General features: G+C 38.8%; 1 protein-coding gene across 1 annotated transcript; it reads left to right on the forward strand.

Moving 5' to 3' along the window:
- Window positions 1-227: 227 nt before the first annotated feature.
- kdr (kinase insert domain receptor (a type III receptor tyrosine kinase)) lies at window positions 228-24,192 on the forward strand. The gene is made up of 30 exons (XM_058379294.1): window positions 228-530; window positions 1,760-1,856; window positions 2,113-2,327; window positions 2,767-2,888; window positions 4,471-4,639; window positions 6,880-7,016; window positions 7,154-7,343; window positions 8,073-8,190; window positions 8,712-8,881; window positions 8,960-9,116; window positions 10,809-10,920; window positions 11,779-11,887; window positions 13,618-13,962; window positions 14,042-14,188; window positions 14,376-14,507; window positions 16,803-16,909; window positions 17,262-17,397; window positions 17,858-17,962; window positions 19,198-19,311; window positions 19,556-19,644; window positions 19,774-19,942; window positions 20,832-20,923; window positions 21,020-21,142; window positions 21,245-21,356; window positions 21,538-21,637; window positions 22,281-22,386; window positions 22,505-22,650; window positions 22,727-22,778; window positions 22,856-22,941; window positions 23,018-24,192. The coding sequence occupies exons 1-30, from the start codon at window positions 467-469 to the stop codon at window positions 23,232-23,234; spliced, it is 4,038 nt and encodes a 1,345-aa protein (XP_058235277.1). The 5' UTR covers window positions 228-466; the 3' UTR covers window positions 23,235-24,192.

A 24,192-nucleotide genomic window follows, 5' to 3' on the forward strand; every position in this document is an offset into this window, starting at 1 on the left:
CTGATCGAATTTTATGATGTTTAATTCGCATTGAGGCGAACTGTTTTTTTTTTAAGGTTTGCGTTTGTACAAAAATTGAGAATATTAGTAAGGTTCGAGGTTTGGGACTCCTTGTTGTTTTATTACACGTTTGCTCCATGCCTGCTGTCCTCAGGTTTGAGTGAGTGGCATGGTCTCCCTCGTGCCCCTCCCTCAGTCTCCCAGTTTGTCTTCCTCCCATTTTGTCCTCTTTCCTCCTGCCTCTCAGTTGGTCCTGTTCACCGCCGCCGCTTTCATTCTGCCTGAGACAGTTTTCCCGCAGGTTTCCCTCAGTGGATAAACCGTGCTTCGAATCTTTTCGTCCTGTTTATGAATTTTCTGGATTACACCGAGGGACTCTACAAGGCAGTGATGCACAGCTGAGGTGTTGCTGTCCCGTGGGAGCGTTTGGTTTGATGTGGGGACAGTCCGTCTTTACTGTCGCACCATGGCGAAGACCTTTCCACTTCTTTCTCTCATCGGCTTTATTTCTGGAGTCTGCTGGGTGACAGGTAAACTTATTCCTAAAAATAAAAATAGACTTAAACATATACTTCTCTTTGGTGTTACATCTATCTTAAAAAATAAACGGAAATAATTATTTTTAGCTCAACAATTATATGCTCCTTATTATTATTATTATTATTATTATTAATAAAAGTTATGTGTTTTTATTATGTTGTGTTGTAGGTTTTGTTTTGTAATCTACTAAAATGGACATTTTGGTCTTCTAAATATCTCTGTTCTTCTCTCTTTCCTGTTATTCTAATTGCAATCACCCCAGGAAAGGCGCGACGGTCAGCCTTGTACTCTGAAGTGTGTTCAATCACAAACCTTTGATTAATGATTTTACATTTTATATCTCAGAAATACACTCTGATAAATGTCTCTTTGGTATCCTTCAATCATGTATAGTAATCAGTAGTCAGCCTATTGGGGCCTAAATTGTTATGACATCACAAGATTTTCCCCCTTTAGACTTATTTATGTGTATACGTCTATTTATTATACCCTGTGTTTATTAGTTGACTTTCATCCACCCCACCCAGCTTATCCTGTATTGCCTGGGTATGGTCAGTGTGATGCCATTGTTTTACATTTAAAATATTAGTTCCCAGCATTGCAGAGATCAGATCTCAAATCAAATTGCGTTAGCACAACTCAACAGGGTGTGTACATTATAACTCTGGGCCTCTGTTAGTGTGTGTGTGTCTCTTGCCCTGGTTCCTCTGGAGCAGGAACCCCACCTCAGGGCTTGGAGTGTGGGGCCATTCAGGCCCATCTGCCCGAGTTTCCTGTTTTGACACAGACCGCTGTGCTGCTGTTCCAGTGGAAAAATAGCCTCAGAACTTGTACTCTATGTTCCTGACTTACTCAAAGTGTGCCGATCTCAAATCAGCCGGGTCATTATTACTATTATTATTACTATTATTATTAGTAGTAGTAATAGTAGTAATACGATGGCATTTGGTCTCGATTGACTAAGTAAATTAATGCTGATCATTTTCTGTTAGGAGAATTAATAGCCAGTTACGTTCATATACAGTATGTTTTGGGTTTTCTAGGATAGTTTTTGTTTGCCGCTGTGATAACGAATTAGAGATCAGATTTATTTTCTTGCACAATGAATCTAAAAATCCTAAAGCCCAACAGTAATCCAGTGTTAAACTCCATCATTAATCTAACAACTGAGTTATGTTTCTGTCATAAATAAAACTTTTGTAATATTTTCTGTTCCCAGCGAGGGAGCACAGGTTTGTACCTGACCCTCCGGTGCTGAACATTACAGACAAGACGTACAAAATCAACACATCTGATACGCTGGAGATTACCTGCAGGTAAGAAAACACTAGAGTAATGCAGGAGGTAGATGTGATGGTGCTATTAAAGTAAGATAATAAAGTGGAAGTGACATCATTTATATCAGAGTGTTAAATAAATTGCATTTGGGACAAATTAAATCTGAAATCCTTTAGCATTCCTTTAGACATGTCCAAATATTCCAAACTTCTTTAGTGAGCTAGATTAATGAGGTCAATTAAACAAACAAAAATGCCAGAACTGAGGAAGTGTTTTTGTAATTCTGTCTTACAGAGGACGTCAGATTTTGGAATGGTATACTCCTTACAACCGGAGCGGCTCTGAAAGCAGGATTGTAACGACAGACTGTAGTGGAGATGGACTGTTCTGTAGCACCATCACACTCACTAAGGCAATGGGAAATGAGACCGGAGAGTATCGCTGTTACTACAGAAACCTGTCTATGGAGGAAGGGAAGACCTCTGTGTCAGTGTACGTCTTTGTGCAAGGTGAGTAGCATTTCTGAAATTTGATCATATTGTTTTATTCTGGTGGTGGTTTCTGTTAGAGTTGGGCTGACTGAAATGATTTCTTTACAAAGTAATGACTAGGTCTGATGATAAGTTTAAGGATTGATACATATAAAGCTGCAAGAAGGACTAAGAGAGAGAGAGAGAGAGAGAGAGAGAGAAGTATCAAGCCTTAGCACACTTCCTGTCTGATTCTCTAGTGTGACCTCTGTACATGCATGTCCTCTGTTACCTCTATGTCCTTCTTCCTCTGAGAGGCATGCAATTCCATGCTCCCACATCCTGTTGCCTTTAACCTAGTTGACAGAGAGAAATGAGACATTTCTCTAAGTTCATTAAAACCTAGACAAGACAATTGAAAACAGACCACAGTAGTAAAATCACATGAATAAATAAATAAATGCTTTCCTGTCTCCAGACTACCGCATGCCTTTTCTCCGGTTAACACAAGAATTTGACGTGGTGTTCATTCGAGAAGAAGAGCAAGTGGTCATTCCCTGCCTGGGCTCCATGGAGGACCTCAACGTCACTCTGTACATGGTAGGAGTTTTGTGTGTTTATATTTTGAGAATAGATTTCGTTTTCAAATACTTAATTGAATTGTGTCTGCCATGTCAGATAGAAGACTCGACACACTGCAGTGAGCACAGAAACACTTTTCCACATTATCAATAATAACCAATCTGCCCCAGAACATTAATAATACCAAGTCTACACACCCTTGATTAAACCTGGCTGGTTTTACAAAAAAAAATGCAAGCAAGATAATTCAGGTTTCCACTCTCACTGTGAAATTACAACAGAAACATTTAAGGGAAAAATAAGAAAAATAAAAACTTAAAATAACCTGGTTGCAAAAAGTTTGTGCACCCCGCCTTTTTAAATTGGGTTCAAAATAAACCAATCACATTTAATCTCATGAAATTATTTTGATGAACTCCAAATAAAAGGCAGCTGTTTCTGTACGATTTTACTCACATATATTTATCTGACCACTGAAGCTATTGTCCATGAAGTCACTTTTTGACCAGAAGACGGGTATAAAGGAATTTCTAAAACATGATGATGTATCGTGAAACAAATAGAGAAAATGGAGCGTCACAGTAACATTACCAAGAACAAGACATCCCTTAAAAATTCATTACCAGGGAGGCTACCAAGAGATCTGCAGGAATATCTGACAAATGCTGATTACTCTCTTCTTGTGACAACAATCTCTCATACACTTCACATGTCTGGGCTTCGGGGTTGCACGGCTAGACGAAAGCAATTTCTCACAAAAAAAAAACAACAACAAACATCCTAGCTCAACCATATCACTCCAGTCATGGTTCAAAATGTGTTATGATCTGATGAGACCAATTCCAAAAGGTATAATAATTCCATAATTCAAAGAAAGTAAACACCATCACCAAAATATGAGAAATTCCTTCATCTTTAGCTTATTAGCAGACACCGCTAGCATCGACTGATATATGTAAACATTCATGATTCCCTCCGCCTTGAAAACAGCCCCAGTTCTGGCTGAAGATAATCAGCTCTAAAGCATGATGCTACCACCACCATGCTGCATCATGGGTCTGGTGTTGACAATGACCCAAAAGCATACATCCATCCATATCAACAAAGGAATGACTATAAAATGAGAAGATCGTTGTTTATGAATGACCGAGCCAGACCCAAGACCTAAAATCCTGTGAAGTGAGCTGAAGTGCACAGAAGATGCGCTTAGTTTGATGGATCTAGAATGATTTTTCAAGCATATGTTGTAAAATATTGTTAAATCAGGACGTGCCATGCTGTTAGACTCTTACCGAAAAACAGTGGTGTAATAAAATCAATAGGTGTCTCAACAAACTATTAGTTTAGGGGGTGTGAATACTTATGGAACTAGGTTATCATATTTGTTCTTAATTTTTCCCTAAAATGTTTTTTACTTAATTTGTATATGTTGGACATATGATTTATTTTGGTTGAATCACAAAAACCTGGTGTTTTTACAGAGATATCAAATGATTTCATACTTTGTTTTCTGGACACAAACTGATCCCAGCCTGTGGTCTATGGACATTACCTGGACATAAGATAGAAAGTAAATCTCTTGGTGTTTTGATTTTAACAGAAATATCCAATGAAGGAAGTAGTACCTGATGGAAAGGACGTGTTCTGGGACAGCAGAAGAGGTTTCGTGCTCCCGAGTCATGTGATTAGCTACGCCGGTGTAGGCTACTGCCAAACTCACATCCAGAATGAAACCTTCCAGTCCATGGCCTACGTTCTGGCTGTCATAGGTAAGGACGAATACACTGACAACATATCTTTGTAAAAGCAAAACATTTATTTATGTCATGTATTTATTTTGTCACATGTTACCAGCAGAATTTAATTTCTGGTGGATTTCCAAAAAGCTCTCTAAGGTCTCCCGTGCCATCAAAAGTCACTTTCAATTTTACTCTTCCAGTTATTAATGCATGAGTTTACCAACAATAATAAAGACTTCCTGGTTACCAGTGGTGTAATCCAGTCTGAATTTGCCGTGACAAGTCCTGCTCAGATTAACTGCTCAAATTCTGCCCTGGTTTCCCAAAGCTGACATCAGTTACGAAACATTACTGTTAAAATCCTTCGCTTTTACCTGACATAAACTCTGGTAGCCTGTTCCTCTAAAATCTCAGACTGGAAACATGCAAGATCACCTGAGCTGACTCTGACTCTTGACTCTGACTCTTGTAATCTCTAAAATGTTCTTATGTCTGCGTAAAACAGGGATGCAATCGAATGAATAAATAATTCAGATTGAACAGATGATCTACGAGATTTATGCTTATATATTTATTTTTTCTTTAGAAAGCCAGCAGTGCATTTCAACCTCTTAGGGATGCAACTGAATATGAAAACATCTGGATTGAACAGATAAAGAATTCTAAGCAGATACAAATAGGCTTACGGATACAAATAGGAATTTTTTTCTTTTTGTTTCGGACCCAGTAGCCTGAAACATTGCCTTAATAATAATATTTCTGTGTAAACTGGTCTGAAAATTCACAATGCTGTACGCAGGGCAAGATATCTGTCTCCTATATATATATATATATATATTATTTAAATTATAATGCATTACATTATATATATAAGAAACCTCACTTTGACTCACAGCAGCACTGCGTCCCAGCTTTGTTGTAGATTCTGATATGATCTTTATAGTAGATTCAATATTTCCAGAATGAAACCAACCTAAAACTAGTTGATGTTGATCTTTCGGCTGCTCCCTACATGTGTGAGGGGGTCGCCACAGCAGACCAACTGGTCCTCCCAACAACTTGGCACAGGTTTTATGCAGGATGCCCTTCCTGACACAACCCTCCTATTTTATCCAGGCTTGGGACTGGCACTGCATCCAGTGGCTGGGGTGTGGGTATCGAACCCGGGCCTTCTGCATAGTAGGCAACAAACCTACCACTGAGCCACCAGTGAACCTAAGACTAGTAAATCTAATAAAAAAATAATTATTAGGTGGCTACTGTTAATTCTGAAGAATTTAGTAAAAATCTAATTTGGTTCACATTTGTTTGGGGTGAATTAAATGAAGCTGAAGTTGAGAAACTTCAGTGAAGTTGAATTCATTGATGTTTCACATTTCAGAACGCAAAACCTCTTGTTGTTTTTTCAGTGAATTTCCAATGTTCCTAGATATATAGGGTTCATAAAAAACCCTCATAATTGCTGGTATAGACCACGCCCACTTCCAGTTGAAATCTAGATTATAGCTACAAATATTTGGAGCATTAAACAGATACAGATAAAGTCATTGTATTACGGTGGCATTGCCTTACAACCTTACTGTAAAATGACAAACTGACCAGTTAAATTGTGTCCACTCATGCACACAGTTTTTATCTTTATGCCACGTAAATAAAATGCCGCTGGTCCACAATGCCCTTCTGCTGTTTACCATGTAAACCTACCTGTAACTACTTAAAATAACACTACCATATATTACACATTTTACTGGATAATGTACACTATAAGAGTCAGGGGCGGACTTAGTGATTTGGGGGCCCTAAGCGATTCCAGGTATGGGAATCTTGCGCATGTGCAGTACGATAGGAACGTTCCACTATTCATGAGTCATGGGGGGGGCCCGCATTTGAAAAGATGTAATAATAACGTTAAAATCTTAATGGTTATAGACAGACCAAACAATATATGATAGAAAAGTAATAAGTACTATATGATTTATACAGGCTTCTTGGTATTGGTCGGGGCCCCCTAATTCCCCGGGGCCCTAAGCGGCTGCTTATCTCGCTTATTGGTTAAGTCCGCCCCGATAAGAGTACATAATATACATATCTCATCATCATATACTTAAGTGATTCAATAATAATTTAACAAAACGCCGGAACAGAAAGCTTGCTGGTAAATCCCTAAAATGTTTGGGAACTGGTACGTATAGAAATCCTGCTCCGTTGAGAAGTCACTGTTAAAGGTTTACTCACACAAGAACAATACCTCCCTCCCTTCTCTTCCTCAGGAACTAAAATCTATGACCTTAGAGTGAATCCTGTGCAAGAGAAGCGGGCGGTTGGGGAGAAGGTGGAGTTCAACTGCACTGCAGTCACAGAACTTAATGTCGCCCTGGACTTCCAGTGGACTTTCCCTCAGGACAAGGTGAGTGTGTAGGGATTGTGTCTAGTGGAGGTCAGTAAACATACAAGCCTGTATATAGATTCTCAATAACACAACCACTAATCTTAAGTCATGATAGATAAAACTGTTAAATTTTTTTCCATTTTCTCTCCTGATAGAGAAATCCCAACCAAGCCACACGAAGACCTTATGAGACTAAGCCCCACAAAAGGAAGTTGTTTGACTCCCTGGAACTGACAAACACACTGATTTTGGAGAATGTGACAATCAATGACACGGGGGAGTATGTGTGCACAGCGTCCAGCAGTAAGATGGTCAAAAGTAGCCATACAACCCTTATAGTTTTTGGTGAGCCAACTCAGCTTCCTCTTCAAGATCTAACTTGAAATCATGAAGTTTGTCTCTTAACAGGACAAAGCAGAAAATCTCTTGTCCTCAAAGCTTCTGTGAGATTTGAAAAGAAATAACAATATGTTAGAGGTATTTTAAAGATGTTAAAGTTTACTGCAGTGTGTGTGTGTGTGTGTGTTTTACACATTCTGACAGCTGTATTATATATATATATATATATATATATAAAATAACTGTAGTACATTATAAATGAATACATATACATTCATAAATAATTATTACATTACAAATAAATAATACATTAATAAATACATTATAAATAAATGACTTCAGGCCTCCTTCTTTCTCCAAAGGATTTAATCAAACATGCTAATCTAATCTAAAAGAATATCTACACACTGTTTCAGGATCAGGATTAAGGTCAGGATTAGGTTGTAATCTCTGGTTAGCCCTGGAGTAACCAGGTTTTATGATCTGGTAACAAGCTGGTAAACCATATTGTTGTTCTATTATAGTATATAAAGCAGGCTGAAATGGATATGATTAATATGGAATGAAAATGAAAAACAACCCATGAAGGTATTTTCTGGTGATCTTCTGGCACAACCACACAGTGCAGCTTAATTTAATGCTTTTCTTTCCTTTCGAGGTCGGATGCGAAGTGTTGACTATTTATTGTTCAGTTTTCTTGTCATATGATTGATACATCTTATTCCTGTATTGCAGAAAAGCCTTTCCTAGTGCTCCATGATCAGTCATTTCAAACTCTGGATGTAAAAAAAGGTCAACGAGAAACAAAAATCCCTGTTAAATACTATGCTTATCCAGAACCTAATGCAAAGTGGTGAGTTACAAGATCTTATGCATTGTGTGTGTGTGTGTGTGTGTTAGGGCTGTTAGGGCTCAGAGTAGGGACAATTCAATTCAGTTTGATTTTTTAGCACTTTAAACAATGGACATTGTCAGAAAGCAGTTTTTGCAGAAATCCAGACATAGACTTAAGTTTGTCCGTATGAGAAGGCCGAGAGGTGACGATGGAAAGGAAAAACTCCCTAAAACAACATGAGAAAGAAACCTTGAGGGGATCTAGACTCAAAAGGAAACTCAAGATAGTGTGATTATAAATCGTTACTCATACAGAAATGTATACTTGAGAGTCATGTGTGTCTTGTGTGGTTTTCGTAGCTCAGTGGTTAAAAAAAAATCTGTGTAATTTGTGTTTATTTTGGCTTATAAAGTTTAGAAAATGTAAAAAGCAATAGCATGACTTTGAAAAATTTTCCTACTACGGCTATTTTTTAAGGACCTTTGATCATAATTGATTAGAATGCTGTATTAAAATAAACAACACTCTTGTTGGAACAGGTTGAAAAATGGCCGATCCATCACCAGTGAAGAATACAGGATAAAACCATCCAGAGATTCTCTCACTATATATGAAGTCACAGAAAAAGATGCTGGGAATTACACTGTGGTCATGACTAATAAAATCACCCGAGAAGTGCACAGCCGCACATTTCAGCTACTGGTCAATGGTAATGTTTCTATCATAAGACTTTTCTTTTCTTTTCTTTTCTTTTCTTTTCTCATATTCTCTGTATCTTTGCCCACAGCTCATCCTAAGATCTTTGAGAAGGAGGTGCCCATCGATCGAAATGTTCACATGTATGGCAGCAGCCCCACTCTCACCTGCACTGGTTTTGGTGGCTCCAGTCCTGTCTCTATCCACTGGCAGTGGATGCCCATTGAGGACTGTCCAACTAAATATCAGTAAGTCTACATGTCATCTGCTTGGATAACCCAATCTCATGAATAAATGAATGATAACAAGACACTTTAGATGAATTTGCACTAACGCGGTTTAACCCTAACTTCTGTGTACATAGCAAAATCCCCAGTGTTGAATTAATACTCCACAGTCTTTCTCAATGTCCAATTGGACACTAATGAATTCTTAAAGAGGTTATCTTTAAAGAGGCACCTATCAAGGGGTGGGATATATTAGTGAACAGTCAGTTCTTAAATTTGTGTGATGGAAGCAGGAAAAATGGAGACGAGATGTGATGCTCTGACTATGTAATGCTCTGCTGGGAAACCCGGGGAAAGCCTGGCATTCATGTGGATGTTATTTTAATATGTTCCACCTACCTACCTAAACATTGTTACTGACCATCTACACCCCTTCCTGGCAAGAGTATTCCCTGATGATTCCAGCCACACTGCAGAACCTGTTGAGGAATGCTTTGAGGAACATGACAAAGAGTTGATCACAGTGTTGACTTTGTTGGCCTCCAGATTTAAAGGACTGCTGCTATTGTTTGATGTCAGGTAGCACAGCACACCTTCAGAGGTCTTGGGTAGACCCCGTCTCGACAGATCAGAGCTCAAATATAGTTCACATGATTGAATTGTGCTGGGAAAAGTCTTCTATCCTAGTGGTGCAGTGCCACTTATTTATTATGTGTGTTTTATACATAGATATAGATGTTTTTGTTTCTATACAAAAGCGTGTACTAGCTGAAGTGTTAAAGTGTTACACTGAGGTACATAGAGTGCTGATGAAAAACAGATTTGGGACAATGGGTGTGACCTCCAGCCTCTAGAAGATAAGAGGATGTGATTCAGACACTACACAATGCATTGCAGTGGTTAAAATAACAGTGTTCACATACTCTGTTTTTCTCAGTGGTTTTAAAATCCTGTCCAGTTTTGTGTAACAGTCATGCTGTAAGTGGGAAAACTTTCTTGGTGAATGGTATGTGTGCGTGCAAATTTTTGTGATCTATAAAGTACTAAGAAAACTCTACAATAATTACACAATGAGGCTGTATGAGTGTCGAGTCACTCAGTACATTGCTCGACGTGTCACGATTGCAATAAAGCTACTCCGGCCATCTCGTGACTGCGTACCGAACATTTTCATTCGGACATCACGCAAGCCTTATCTTCAGACTTCACCTTCGGCCGCTTCCTCCCTCTTCATGACAACTTCCTGTTGTTCTAAAAACAGGTTTCTTCAAATGTAAAACATCCTTGTATCCCTGATCAAAAAACAGCCGTGTCACAATGACCGCATCTGAAGTGAGGGATATTTTTGTACTATGTTGTGTGACCTGGATGTCAATAAGTAAGCCTTTAAACATTTCCAGTTTTTCATTGTTCACACTGTCTTGATTAACCTTTTTGTTTTGTTTTTCTGTTGTTTTCCTCTCGCCTTGTTAAACTTGATTAGTCTGTTTACTGACATTTCCTATCACATTCTCCGCTTGTCTAAGGGGATCTGAAACTGGCGTATTTTTTTTAAAACACCGATGATAACAGATTTATGATTCAGTGTTTTTTGTGGCTCTGGTGGGGTATTTGTGCAGATGTGCATCCAGTTTTTTTGTCTCACATTGTAGGAATGTGTGTGTGTGTGTGTGTGAGTAATGGTATACTCATGTTATTGTATGTCTTTCTCAGACCCAGGTCAGATCACAGTGCGAAGTGTGAAGAGAAATGGAGGGAAATTGCGAACAACACAGGGAAAAACCACATTGGGCAGCCCACCAGCTTCATCGACAGCTCACTTAAGGTAACCACAGTGACCAGAGACACTATAAAACTATATAAAAACTCCCATGTTTCCTGTGATGGTAGTTAGAGGTGAAGCGTGGTGGTATAGACAAAGTATTCTGAACCAAAAGAACCACAACATTTATACACTATAAACATTGTCTAATGCAGAGTTCATCATGCTTCCTACTACTACTACTAATAATAATAATAGTGTGCACTAAGTCTGCATGTTCTCCCTGTGCTTTGGGGGTTTCCTCAGGGTTCCCTGGTTTCCTCCCCAGTCTAAACACATGTGCTGTGGCTGATTGGGATCTCTAAATTGACCGTAGTGTGACTGTTCCCTCTGATAAGTTTGCCACCCCGTCCCACCTTGTGCCCTGAGTCCCTTGGGACCCTTCAGGTTCCCTGTGAAAGATAATCATTACAGAAAATGGATGGGTGTATAATAATAATACTAAGCTGCAGCAATTAAAGGGGTCAGTTTTCTGTCCCTGGATCAGAAGTCAAATACTTAACCATCAATACTTGTAGAGATGTCTTCAAGCTCTTGCTGAGATGCCGCCTCACACCGTGTTTAGAGTAACAAAGCTTTCAAGTTGTGAATAACTTCAGGTCCTACTTATCGTCTGTACGTCATGTTGCTGAATAGGTGTCTCAGTAGGTGTAAAGCATTTGCTGAGATATCCCTTCACTTCCTGTTAGGTGACTTATCCATTTTCAGGTTACGAGTGAAACATCACACATATCAATAATCAGAGAAACAAGTACTTTTTGATGCTGTGATCCAGTTTTTTTTTTATGATTGTACAAAAGAGATCCAGCTACTTTTATGTGCCTTGATTTTTTTTCTTGTCTGGTGTGTGGTTTCCTGCAGACTATCAGCACGCTGAAGATCCAGAAAGCTGTGGCTCATGCACTGTTTCGATGCATTGCCTCCAACAAAGTCGGAGTGGAGGAAAGAGTCATTATACTTCAGGTGGCACGTAAGTCATCTCCGGAGGTAGTAAAAGTACCCAGGTTATTTATTCAAGCGCAATTACTCATGGAAAGGAATACTCAAAGAAATAAACAGTTTTAAATATAAATGCACAAGAAAGCTACAGGATCCAGGGAAGTGTATGATGTCTGCGTCTAATAACGCACTGATTTTAGTTGTTGATAGTAAATTCATTTCATGTTCATTTCACCAAGGAACCAGAGAGCGTGTGAAAACATTGGAGAACGCTTAGTATCAATGGTTTATTCCTAATCCCTCCATGAGCATTTTGTGTTCAGGTCATTTGATGGCTCTGGCAGGAAGGGTGTTGAATTTACTTAGAAATTATGCTGATTTATACGGTGCTCAAAAGTTCCTGGTTACACAACCTCACCTGACTTTACACAGTTGTAGAAAGGACATCATTAATAAACACACACTCTGGTGTCACCCAGACCTCTCATGGTTTCGTCTCATCGGAGATAAATATCAATTAAATTTTAAACCTTGTTATTACTATTCTAAATGTTTATATTTTAATTTCCATTGTTAAAAGTGCGATAGAAATAAAATTGGATTGAATTTTAATCAAGTGAATGTTGATAGCTTGATGTGAAAAAATCAGTGTGTAGTCTATTGTGTACCTCAGTTATATAATCAGCAGCCAGTTTAAGAATCAGGGCAGTAAAACAGCCAACCATGCCAAACAGATGGCTGTTGTAAGTAAATGGTCCTTTTACTGCCTTCCATGACATGTGTTTGTGATTGTTTCACAGTCATGGCACATCAGGTGCTTCTGTCTCACCATGTTGCTCGCTTTCATTGTTCTAATCCAGATCAGTGATCAGCGTGGAGTCATTTTTGGAGATTTTTGTTCACAATGCAACTCGAGAACCTAGCCACTTCTTGTTAGTCGAAAAATACATAGCCTATTATTCCAAAGATGACATCTTTTACACTATTCAGAAATTTTAGCTAGTATTTTTAAATGAACTTTAAAATTTTGTGACCTTTTTGGATAACCTCCATGTGTGAAATTTATACATTATATTGGGGATGCTACTGCAGCTGGATTTATTATAAGACCATGATGATCAGTTAAAAGGGAACTACTGCATTATAAAATAATTTTCAAGTGTGCTCACGTTTAGACTGACAATATTAATCACTAATAGCTAATAACTCTATTACTGGTAATTTAGTGATTAATATGGTCAGTTTAAAAGTGTGTCCACTTTTGTGTGTCCAGTGTTTATGTAGGACAAGCAAAGTTTTTCAGATAAAAAAAAGGGTTAAAGTCAAAATAATGGTTTGATGGTTAAAAGACAGCAAGAGAGCATGTGCTTCCTTGAGCAGAATAAAATGTATAAATAAATAAATAAATAAATAAATAAATATCCAAGTAAGCAAGCCACAAAACAAGATAATAAAAAACTCCTCTGGCTTGATCATTAGGAAAAATAAAATAAAAATTTTAAAGTTCAACATTTTTTGTTTTTCTGTAATTCCTGTTCATTGTTAAAAGCGCTATACAAATAAAATTTCTTTAAAAATGTTTAAAAGACCTAAAATAAAAAATAGTAAAATTAATTTTATGCTACAGAAGGGATAAACTGAAAATGTATTTCTATCCTGATTTTTCATATTGCTTCAAAGCTGCTTTGTGACAATGACCACAACTATACAAATAAATTGAACTGAATTGAACATTCACAGAGTCTGTATCTTCCTCTCCAGGTTTCCTCAACCTGAGTGTGTTCCCCTCCAGTATCCCCATTGAGGAGGAGGATGTGCTGCTGCGCTGTGTAGCTGACCGCATGCTGTACTCCAGCCTGAGCTGGTATCGGGTGCTGAACGTGTCCAACCCGACTGAACTGCTTACCACCGTGCCTTGTGCCAGTCTCACTCTGTCTCCTCTCAGCCAGCCCAACGCCACTGTCTCAGGCCAGCAGGGTCCTAACGTCACCCTGGACCTGTCTTTACCCAGGGTGAACTGGCAAGACGAGGGCTGGTACGCCTGCCGCATGGAGAATGCTGACAACAGTGAGAGAACATGTCTGCTACACAACCTGCGTCTCCGAGGTGAGGACTTTTCTAAGAGAAAATCTTTAAGTGAAGTTGAACCTGATTAAAACGTTTCTGCTTATAATTTCTCTCTCAGCTCTGGAAGCGCCCTCGATTGTGAACAACTTGAGTGACCAGAGGGTGAATGTGAGCGATTCCACCATGCTGGTGTGTGAAGCAAGGGGCACACCGACCCCCGACATTACCTGGACCAAAGACAACCAGACTGTCGTTAAAGGATCTGGTGAGAGAATTTTGGTCAGGAATATATCAGACTTCTTATAAAAAGTTTGACTTTTAATGGTACTGCTGGCACTTGACACTTACTAGTACTGCTGTTTTCTACACCATTTTAATCAGTGGTCTAATTTATGTCGTCACAATCATCCTGATTATGTTTGGTGGCCTGTGGTTTGTGTCATTTTTTCTAGGTGTCATTCTGGCTCAATCAAATCGCCTTCTGACCATCCAGAGAGTAAAGAAAGAGGACAGTGGTCTGTACACATGCACAGCCTGCAACAAACAGGGCTGTACCTCCGTCCAGTCCCAGCTTACAGTGGAGGGTAAATGTTCTGTTGTATATGGTGTAGAGTTAAGATTTCTGCTGGAGTCTGTTTCAACTTTTCACCCAGGTTTTCATCTATCTATCTATCTATCTATCTATCTATCTATCTATCTATCTATCTATCTATCTATCTATCTATCTATCTATCTATCTATCTATCTATCTATGATCATCAATATCTCATCATGTGAAAAGTAGACTCTTATAAATATCTACATGGTTTCAGCGTTAGTATTTGGTGTGCACTAGAGCTTCCATGGACGCCACCATTTTGTGCAAAACCGTATGATCCATTTTAGATCAAACCCCTCAGAATGTTCTGATCACACGATTCAGTAGAAGGGATCAGACATGAAGAAAATCTGACTGTTTGTACAAAGTACCAGTAATAACATGCTCAGCATTACCGATATGCGAGCATTTACAGGGTGTAACATTTTTAACAAAGAGGATGATTGGTGTAATTCATTATTTAGCTTAAAAGTCACTCAGTCGTCCACTCAGTCGTCCTCAGTGTGAAAAGGCAGATCCCCAGATCATATAGCTGCTGTTGAAAAGGGATCAGATATGCAGAAGATGCGAAGGAGGTGGAGAATTTTTTTTTTATTTTTGATAATCCGTGGGATGGGACTCATGAGGAACGAGCACAGAAAATAAAAAAAACTGTTGTTTATCATCCAGGTAAAACACAGGGCTAAGAATGAGGTGTGTGTAAACATCCGAACCGGTTTATTTGTGTAAATTCAGTTACTCAGTTATTGTGTAATATCAGTGTAGTGATTAGGACAATGTAGTTATTATTTAGTTATTATTATATAGCTTATTCAGGGCAGATTTATCTAAAAAAAAAACACAAATGCAATTTTTATAATCCTTCTTATTTAAGAGAAAAATATTAACATTTTGCAGATTTTCTATGTTCAGAATGTAAATTTATAAGCTTATCTGTAAATAAGGCCCTAGTGAATATGCATGAGAGTTGAAAATGGCTGAAATGTAGGATTTAGCTACTGTGTATGTTTTCTGGTGTTTGCTGATAGGTTTACAAAGTCATGGAGTAACCTTGATTCTCGTCTTTTGGTATGTTGTTGGAGGAAGCTTAATAATTGATGACAAAATATGGCATATTCCTCAATTTGTGGACATTTTCTGTAACCCAGGAATGCTATTATCTAATAAACAGGTAATGGACTAGGGTTTGTAACTGAGTAGGAGCCAAAAATAGTAAAAAAAAGAAAGAAAAAAAGGCAATCCCACAGAGCAGCATTGACGGACTTACAGTAACTCTCTCAGCGCTGCCCATGGGCTTGAGGTTAGCTTTCAGATCCTGGCTCTTGTCTGAGATGGAGGAATTGTTTTTAAGTCTTGAGGTAAAAATAGCACTATTTTGTACTTAGCCAGGAAGAGGGCCGTATGAACGCACATCCTTTGTGGAGAACACACACACACAAAAAAAACAGCAGTACATAGTCCCAGAATAGAACGACAGAGCTGAAGCACCCACCTCCTCTCTCGAGAGGCCCCAAGAGAGAAAGAGATCAGAAGGAGGCACACAATCAGGGTGAGTAGTGCTAACAGAGACACACTAAGCGTACGTGACTGGTCTTTCGACAGCGTTGGCTCTAGCCGTCCCAACTGCTCCGGCTTGCTCATTAACGAGGGTTATTAGAAAGGACAGTGTTCTAAATCTCATTTAGAATCATCAAAACCATCTAGGAGTCATTCAAATATCAAGATTTTTATAAAGATTCAAACATTTGGAATTTTTGAATGTTACATAATAAAGAGAGAGAAAGAGAGAGAGAGAGAGCACCAGCTGAAAGAAAACTTGATATACAGACGAACAGGAGGAGAAGAGGTGTGTCAGCAATTAACAGATTAGCAGAAAATATAAACGATAACGAGAGCCTGTGGCTTTCTTTAATGGTACGATAAGAGGAGGTCCGTGCAAGTTTATCTAGATTATATAAAATGTTGGCTCAAAACTTTACACACACTTGCAGCTACTATAACTTTCCCACTAGCAACATGTAGGCATGAAGCCTGTATTTGTGAAGCGAATCATATTTATAGGAATAAATCAGCAGCTCATTATAAAGACATTTCTTTTCCTGATTTTTGTTGAAACATGAAACGTCCATGACCAGCACAGCAATTCCAGTATGAGTTAATTCCTCAGTGTCTTTTACATTTTATCACTGGTTTCAGTCTGTGAATTATTTACGGTCATATAAATGACCACTCCATTAGGAGTCTGTTTAATTGGTTTGTTTATATATTATTTATGATATAGGAGCAGAGGAGAAGATGAACGTGGAGCTGATTGTGCCGATTGGTGCTGTGGTTATCGCCATGTTCTTCTGGCTGCTCATTGTGTTTGTCATACGCAATAGAAAGCGGGTAATATTTCATTTTACACACACACACACACACACACTTCACCCACACATACGAAAGGACTGCCTAGGCCACCGCTCCCTTTTTCCTTTGTGAGTTCCTACGATTATATGCCCTACTCTGGGTCCTCCTCCCCGTGTCCCTGCATGATTTCATGCTGCGAAACATCCTGGGTGGGACTTGGTACCTCTTTGTAACTCCTAACTAATGAGGGAATGAGGGTCACCCACTGGAGTTCATAAAGGGATTAATGCTTGTGTAGATTCATGTCTTTTTAATCACTCCTGCTCACTGACTCATAACACAATTGTCCTCATGCAGTCTCTCATTTTCCTCTGGTCCTTATCACTCTCAGCCCACTGACAGAGATATGAAGACGGGCTACCTTTCAATCATCTTAGATGCAGAAGACATGCCAATGGATGAACACTGTGAGAGACTCACTTATGATGCCAGCAAGTGGGAGTTTCCCCGTGAACGTCTCAAACTAGGTGAGCTTGTAACAAAGAATGTGTTTTTATCTATGGCGTAAAATATTTATAGAAAAGTTCCCAGAAAAAAATCACACAAATGTTTAAAGTAAATGTTGATATCAAACCCATGTCTGCTCACTGAGATGCTCTGAGTGTTTGTTCAAAAGCATCTAAAATGTGAAGCCGTTTCTTCAACCAGTAAATTTCTGTGTAAGGTAATCCAACAGAGGGAAAAACACACGTCTCACACTGAAAGCCAACAGAGTCCTGACTCATTTTATATCAGACTCACAGCCAGAAAATCATTCATTTGTTTCTATTAATTGAAAAAGTCTGATAATTCGATATTCCTTCCACTTGAAGGCCAGTGTACTCGACTTTGCATAATTTTTGCACTCTCTGAAAAATTGCTTACTGTAATATATATAATATATAATGAACAAATGCAAAATGTAACACTAAAATTGGGGATTTATAGGTGACCCACTGGGACGAGGAGCATTTGGTCAGGTTCTGGAGGCAGCAGCATTCGGCATTGAAAAGGCCACCACCTGTACGACTGTAGCCGTGAAGATGCTAAAGGGTAAGTGGATTGTTCTTATATAATAAACTTTTTGGGCCTTTCTAGATTTTAGTACTTAATGTTGCTGTTGATCTTTCGGCTGCTCCCCACCTGTGGGAGGGGCCGACCAACGGGTCCGCACAACAATTTGACACAGGTTTTATGCCGGATGCCGTTCCTGACACAACCCTCCCATTTTTATCCGGGCTTGGGACCGGCAGATTTTAGTATTTAATAATATAACAATAAAATTTGCATTTCTGGATGAGGTATATCTTAAAAATAACCAACTTAAATGATGATCTATCCAGCTGCATGCAAACTAAGCAAAGTAACACATTTTTTATTTATACACTAAACTTTCCCAAGCACCCATCCTGGCCCTCTTATCTGGGTAACCATTATACCTTTATGCTTTTATAAGGAATTAGAAATTCACAAAAAAAGCATTTTAGATTGTAAGCTGGAGTGTTAGCATTATACTATGGAAGCTAGATGTAGAGCTTAAAGTTTCCTAATTAGATCAAGCATTCCATCATGTAGGCTTTAGAAAAGTGTTGGCTTTTATACACTCTTTTCAGTGATGCCCTAAAGAACCTTTATGTAAATAATTCCTACATAAATCTTTTTTTCTTAGTGGCAGGAAGAACGTTTTTATAATCTAGAGAAACACCCCAAAAAACCTTTTGAGCAATGGAAGTGTTCCATGGATGTTAAAGGTTCTTCATAGAACCATGCACCCTGACAAAGAACTATATACTTCAAAAGATCAATACAATTTGAGCAAAATGATGAATTCTACCAAAATGCCTTGCTAAATAATTACTATTCAATATATCTCCTAGCTATAGTTTCTTGTTTGGATAGAGCTGCATTAATTCGTGGCTTTGTTGCTGTGGGTGCAGTCGTCATTATGCCTTATTAATCATTTCAGTAGATAATCTCCACCACTTACCAGAGTTCTTCTTCCTCTTTCTTTTCCTTCCTCCTTCTTGCTTTCTTTTTTGGCTTACAGACAGGTAAGTTCTGAGTATTTTAAAAACCATCACAATTCCAAGTAAACTTTGTGACCCTTTTGGGTTGTTTTATTTTATAGAACATTATACATCAGAGGTTTTGGGAGAAGTTGAGATTTGTCATTTCTGTACACCTAGTGTTGGCCTTCAGTTAAGCCGCCTCAAAACCCATGGCTCAAAACAACTCTCTGTCCTGTTGCTGTTAAAAGATGGTAATGTCTAACATCTGCCCAACTACAGAGGGTGCTACCTCCAGTGAGTACCATGCCTTGATGTCCGAGCTGAAGATTCTTATCCATATTGGTCATCATCTCAATGTGGTTAATTTGCTAGGTGCCTGCACAAAACCTGGTGGTGAGTCCACTTTATCATATCTAAACACTTAATTTAGATTAAGTTTAAAAACCCCACTTCTGACCTGCCAGTGTCTTTAATAACAGTACTGCTAGTACACACAAATCACTTTGTAGAAAATGTGCAAGAATGGGTTTATTTTTGTGAAGGAGCCATGGTTACAGTGTAAGTTCTCCAAACCATAAAAAAGCCGCCATTACTTTGAAATCCAGTAAAAGCTCTTTATCTTCTCCTTTTCTGTCAGGTCCGCTGATGGTAATAGTGGAATACTGTAAGCATGGTAACCTCTCCAGTTATCTGAAGAGTAAGCGTGGAGAATACAGCCCCTTCAAGGTAAATGATCCCCGGTTCTTTAATGTGGTTCTATTTACTATTACTACGTCAAATGGCCAAAGTGACAAGCATAAAAATCATAAGGATTTGGTTACAAAAGTTCACCGGAGCTTTTCCTACGTGTTTCAGAAGCGTAGGCCTCAGCTGATGCAGGATCGAGCTGGTGGAATGGAGGAGGAACTGAAAGAAGGGGATCTAGGGATGGGCACTACCGCTCGATTGGACATCTGTACTGGCACTGCCATCTGTTCTGGACTGAGAAGGGAGGGGAGCGCCAATGCTCAGCTGGATAAACAAGGTACTACCCAGTCTCATAACCTCCTACTACTAAACAAATTGAAGATCCTAATAATATACAAAAATATCAAGGTTTCTAAGCTAGTATTTCCATAATAGTCTATAGTCATAAATAGACACTAAGATGAATGAATTTGAAAACAAAAACACAAAACAACCCCCAAATGGCTATGTCCAACCCCTTTTGCTCCCAGATTTCCGGGACATTTCTCTTATATTTTCACAGCAGCTCATGCAAACAGCATAGGAATATAGATACTGTATATACGACATGGCCAGAAATATAAGGATGCCTGAACTTCATGCCCATACAGGGTTCTTCCCAAACTGTTACCAGAAAGGGAGAAGCAAATATAAGGATGTCTTTGTGTGCAGTAGCATTTCTATTCGTTGGGCACAAAACGAGATCCAAGACATGTTTTGCCAAAGCTGTTTTGAAAGAACATCAACTGGGTCACTGACTGCACCCACATCAGTTATGTGGAGAGCTTTCTCAGAAGAGTGGAGCTTATTATACTATACATAAGAGCATATTATACTTCTAGATCTATTATTATTATTATTATTATTATTATTATTCATGCATTTTTTTTAAATTGACATATAAATCAATATTTCAGAATTTTATATGCCAACTAAATGAAGAAAGCATTTCTCCTAGAAATGTTATTTATAATCTTTTTATTTTTTTTTTAATAATTTGATTATAGACACATGACTCAAGTATCAAGTAGACCTCAGTATTTCTTTGCCTTTCAACATGATGAAATTCTAGAAAAGGTCAAAAGAGATGATTTGCTTTCCCTCTATTTAATGAAGTAATACTTCAGTAGCATGCTTCTTTTTGCTTCCTGTTATCTGACTACATGTTATAAATCTGTGTGCTGCAGAAAGCTCAGACTGGGATCAACTGACTATGGAGGATCTCATCAGCTACAGCTTCCAAGTGGCCAAGGGAATGGAGTTCCTCTCCTCTCGAAAGGTAACTCTTAAAAACATTATTGTATCCGTGTGTATTTGTAGTATGAGTGTGTGTGTGTGTGTGTGTAAATGTACAACCCTTTTGTTCCTCTGTCAGTGCATTCACAGGGATTTGGCAGCTAGGAACATTCTTCTTTCCGAGAATAACATTGTGAAGATCTGTGACTTCGGCCTGGCCAGAGACGTGTACAAAGACCCGGATTATGTCCGCAAAGGAGATGTGAGCGCACAGATTTTTCTCATGAGCTCTCACTGCTATATACAGTTTAATGTTCAGATCTGCTGAAGAGACGTTCGTAATCAGACCCGATCTCCCTCTTAGGCACGTCTCCCTCTGAAGTGGATGGCTCCAGAAACAATCTTCGACCGTGTGTATACAACACAGAGTGATGTGTGGTCCTTTGGAGTACTACTCTGGGAGATCTTCTCTTTGGGTAAGGGAGTTTGCTATCTTGTAATAATTCATTCACTTTTTTGTAGCTAGAGTGCCCACTCCCTTTGCTTGCATCTATTATAATCACAGCATATTATAAGCATCATATTAATTATTATACACTCTAGAATACATTGCAGAGTAACATCCTGTAATAATCCTTTACTGTACCTGAAATGCAGGTGCATCTCCATATCCAGGAGTGAATATTGACGAGTCGTTCTGCAGGAGGCTGAAAGATGGTTCCAGGATGAGATCACCTGACTACGCCACCCCTGAGATGTAACTCCACTTCCCTTGCGCTCACAGCGTTGAAATAAACACAAAACATATTAAATATATATGAATTATACAGTAGGGTATAAACACACTGCGTATTTAACCACGGTTAGAGGAACGTTTCACGCGTGTAATTTAGAAACACGGCTTTTTACCTGGTGGTCAAGAAACTCTGCTCTGAAGCAGGACTAGCAGCGATTCACAGATGCTAATTGTATACAGAGCGGTGGTAGAATGTTATGGCTAGAGGCGTAGCAACAGACGCACAATCATAAAACGAGCAGTGCCTCATATCTTGTGAAAACCAGGATGTAGCAAAATCGGTAGATAGAATCAGGCAGCAAAAACACTGAACATCACGGAAGTGTGCGTCATGGCGAGGGGGAAACACGCGACACTGAAAAATTAGCGGAAGCTAGATATTAACAAGTGCCCGGTGAAGTACACAACTAACTTAGGTAACTTAGTTGTTTTGCTGTTTTATTTTCATTCTTGATCTGTGGTGAAATGTGTTATGGATACTGCTGGTATGGCATCTATGTCTTTCTGCTTTTGCTATTATTCCTGTGTTTAGGTTTTGTTATGTGAAGCCATCTTAATCAAGACTTTCCTGGATGATTAAAATGTAATTCCTGTCATGTTTCAGCTATCAGACCATGTTGGACTGCTGGATTGATAATCCAAAGAACAGACCCACTTTCACAGAACTAGTGGAACATCTGGGCAACTTGCTACTGGCCAGCGCTCAGCAGGTTACAGATGTCTTTCATTTTATGGGTTTATTAGAAACAGGGATTTTCTGTGACAATGACAGTATGCTGATGAGTGATGGAGTTATCATCTGAATTTATTTATTTTTTTACAATGTAGGATGGTAAAGACTATATTCCACTGACAATGGGGGACGTGGAGGGGGGATCAGGAGTCCCTCAGCTCAGAGTGACGGCATATAGCAACGCCCCAAGAGCAAAAAGTATAGAGACTCAGCTCAACTATGATAATGCTCCAACAGTGGGGTTAGTACACACACACACACACACACACACACACACATGGATTTGAACCTGTCTTACAATATCTCTGTCCTTTCAGATATGCACAGCATAAATTTGAGGACGTTCCACTGGAACAGAGCGCCATAATGGTAAAGTGCACAGATAAATGATAAATTTATTTAATTTAGCTCTGATGATATATTAACGATTTCTTCCTCACCTGTAGAATGGCCCGTTGGACTGTGATGTGGGATTATCACACGATGAGATGAAGGCGCTCAGTCATCAGGCACAGAGGTTGGCCACTTTTAGGTGAGATCCCATTCCGGTAACTGTACATGCCATGCCTTTGGAGGTACAAGTGAACTAACTTGAACTAACTCCTCAGCCCCCTGATGCGATGTAAGAGTAAGGAATCTGTGGCCTCGGAATCATCCAATCAAACCAGCGGCTACCAGTCTGGCTATCATTCGGATGACACAGAGGCTCCTGTGTATGCCAACGAAGAGATGATCCTGAAGAGGGACGCTTTGAAGAAGCCGCCGTTCCCCAAGAGAAACGACAAGTTTAACACTGAGGTCCGCTATAGCACTCCCCCTGTTTAATAGGAACCGCTCATAACCCAACAACTGCATGATTATACAAAGTGTTGGTCCATATTTTCTGGTTTGTATTTTTACTTGCCTGGAACAGCAGATTCATGCCAAAAAACCAGATGAAGTTCTGCTTATGATAGGTTGGTGCTTAGACTCCAGGATTCCAGGCCACGCTATACAGCGGTGGTCTGATCTGAGCAACCTGACATTCTGGTGATCGATGGCTATAAGGTTCTCTGTAATGTTTATTTAATATGATTTTAGTCAGGTACATTTATTAAAGTCTCCTTAAAATTAAAGTGCTGCGTGCCTCTATGTCGAGATTTCAGATTATATCACTGAGTATAATATAAAACACATATAGCAATCAACAGTATATAACATTCACTGTGCCTTATCTGATCTGAAACCTACAATTCGTTTCTATTTATCTTGCATTTGAAGCATTCAGGGTTCTAATTTATCAAAAGCATGCCTGTTTTCTTTCCTTCCTTTTTTGGAATAAAAAAAAACAACAACAAAATAACAAAAAAAAAAGTAATATATTCTGTGGGTGCGGATAAGCTGTATGTGTTTGCTTTGCTGTAAATGTGCTCGAATTCATTAAAAGGACACCCTTTTATAAAAGGGTGTGCTGTGTAAACAACGAACAGCTTCATCCGAAAATATATTCCTGTTCGTTGTTTACACAGACTGCAGAGCAAGAGTAGCTGCTCATTGGGACCACTGCCACTTCCTGTAAAAAGAAAGACACACCCACTTTTTTTTTTAGGCATGTTCTTTTTCCTTACTTCTTGTTCTTCTTTACATTCTGCTTTTCTTTTCTTTTCTTTTTTCCTGAATGTACAGGTTGTTAAGTGAAGACCTTAACGTAGGTCACGCAAGAAGAAGAATATATTTTATGAAACTTTTTCTAAACATAACTAGTTTTCTAAAATAAACTTTTATTAAAAATATTTCTACCTAA

This window comes from Hemibagrus wyckioides, linkage group LG25, assembly GCF_019097595.1.
Source record: "Hemibagrus wyckioides isolate EC202008001 linkage group LG25, SWU_Hwy_1.0, whole genome shotgun sequence".
Classification (NCBI taxonomy): domain Eukaryota; kingdom Metazoa; phylum Chordata; class Actinopteri; order Siluriformes; family Bagridae; genus Hemibagrus; species Hemibagrus wyckioides.

Excerpts from the sequence above, each read along its gene's own strand:
- kdr (XM_058379294.1), top strand. The coding sequence starts at position 467 with ATGGCGAAGACCTTTCCACTTCTTTCTCTCATCGGCTTTATTTCTGGA. Across the intron at positions 1,857-2,112 it reads ACGCTGGAGATTACCTGCAG|AGGACGTCAGATTTTGGAAT; the intron begins GTAAGAAAACAC and ends TCTGTCTTACAG. Across the intron at positions 10,921-11,778 it reads TCATCGACAGCTCACTTAAG|ACTATCAGCACGCTGAAGAT; the intron begins GTAACCACAGTG and ends GGTTTCCTGCAG.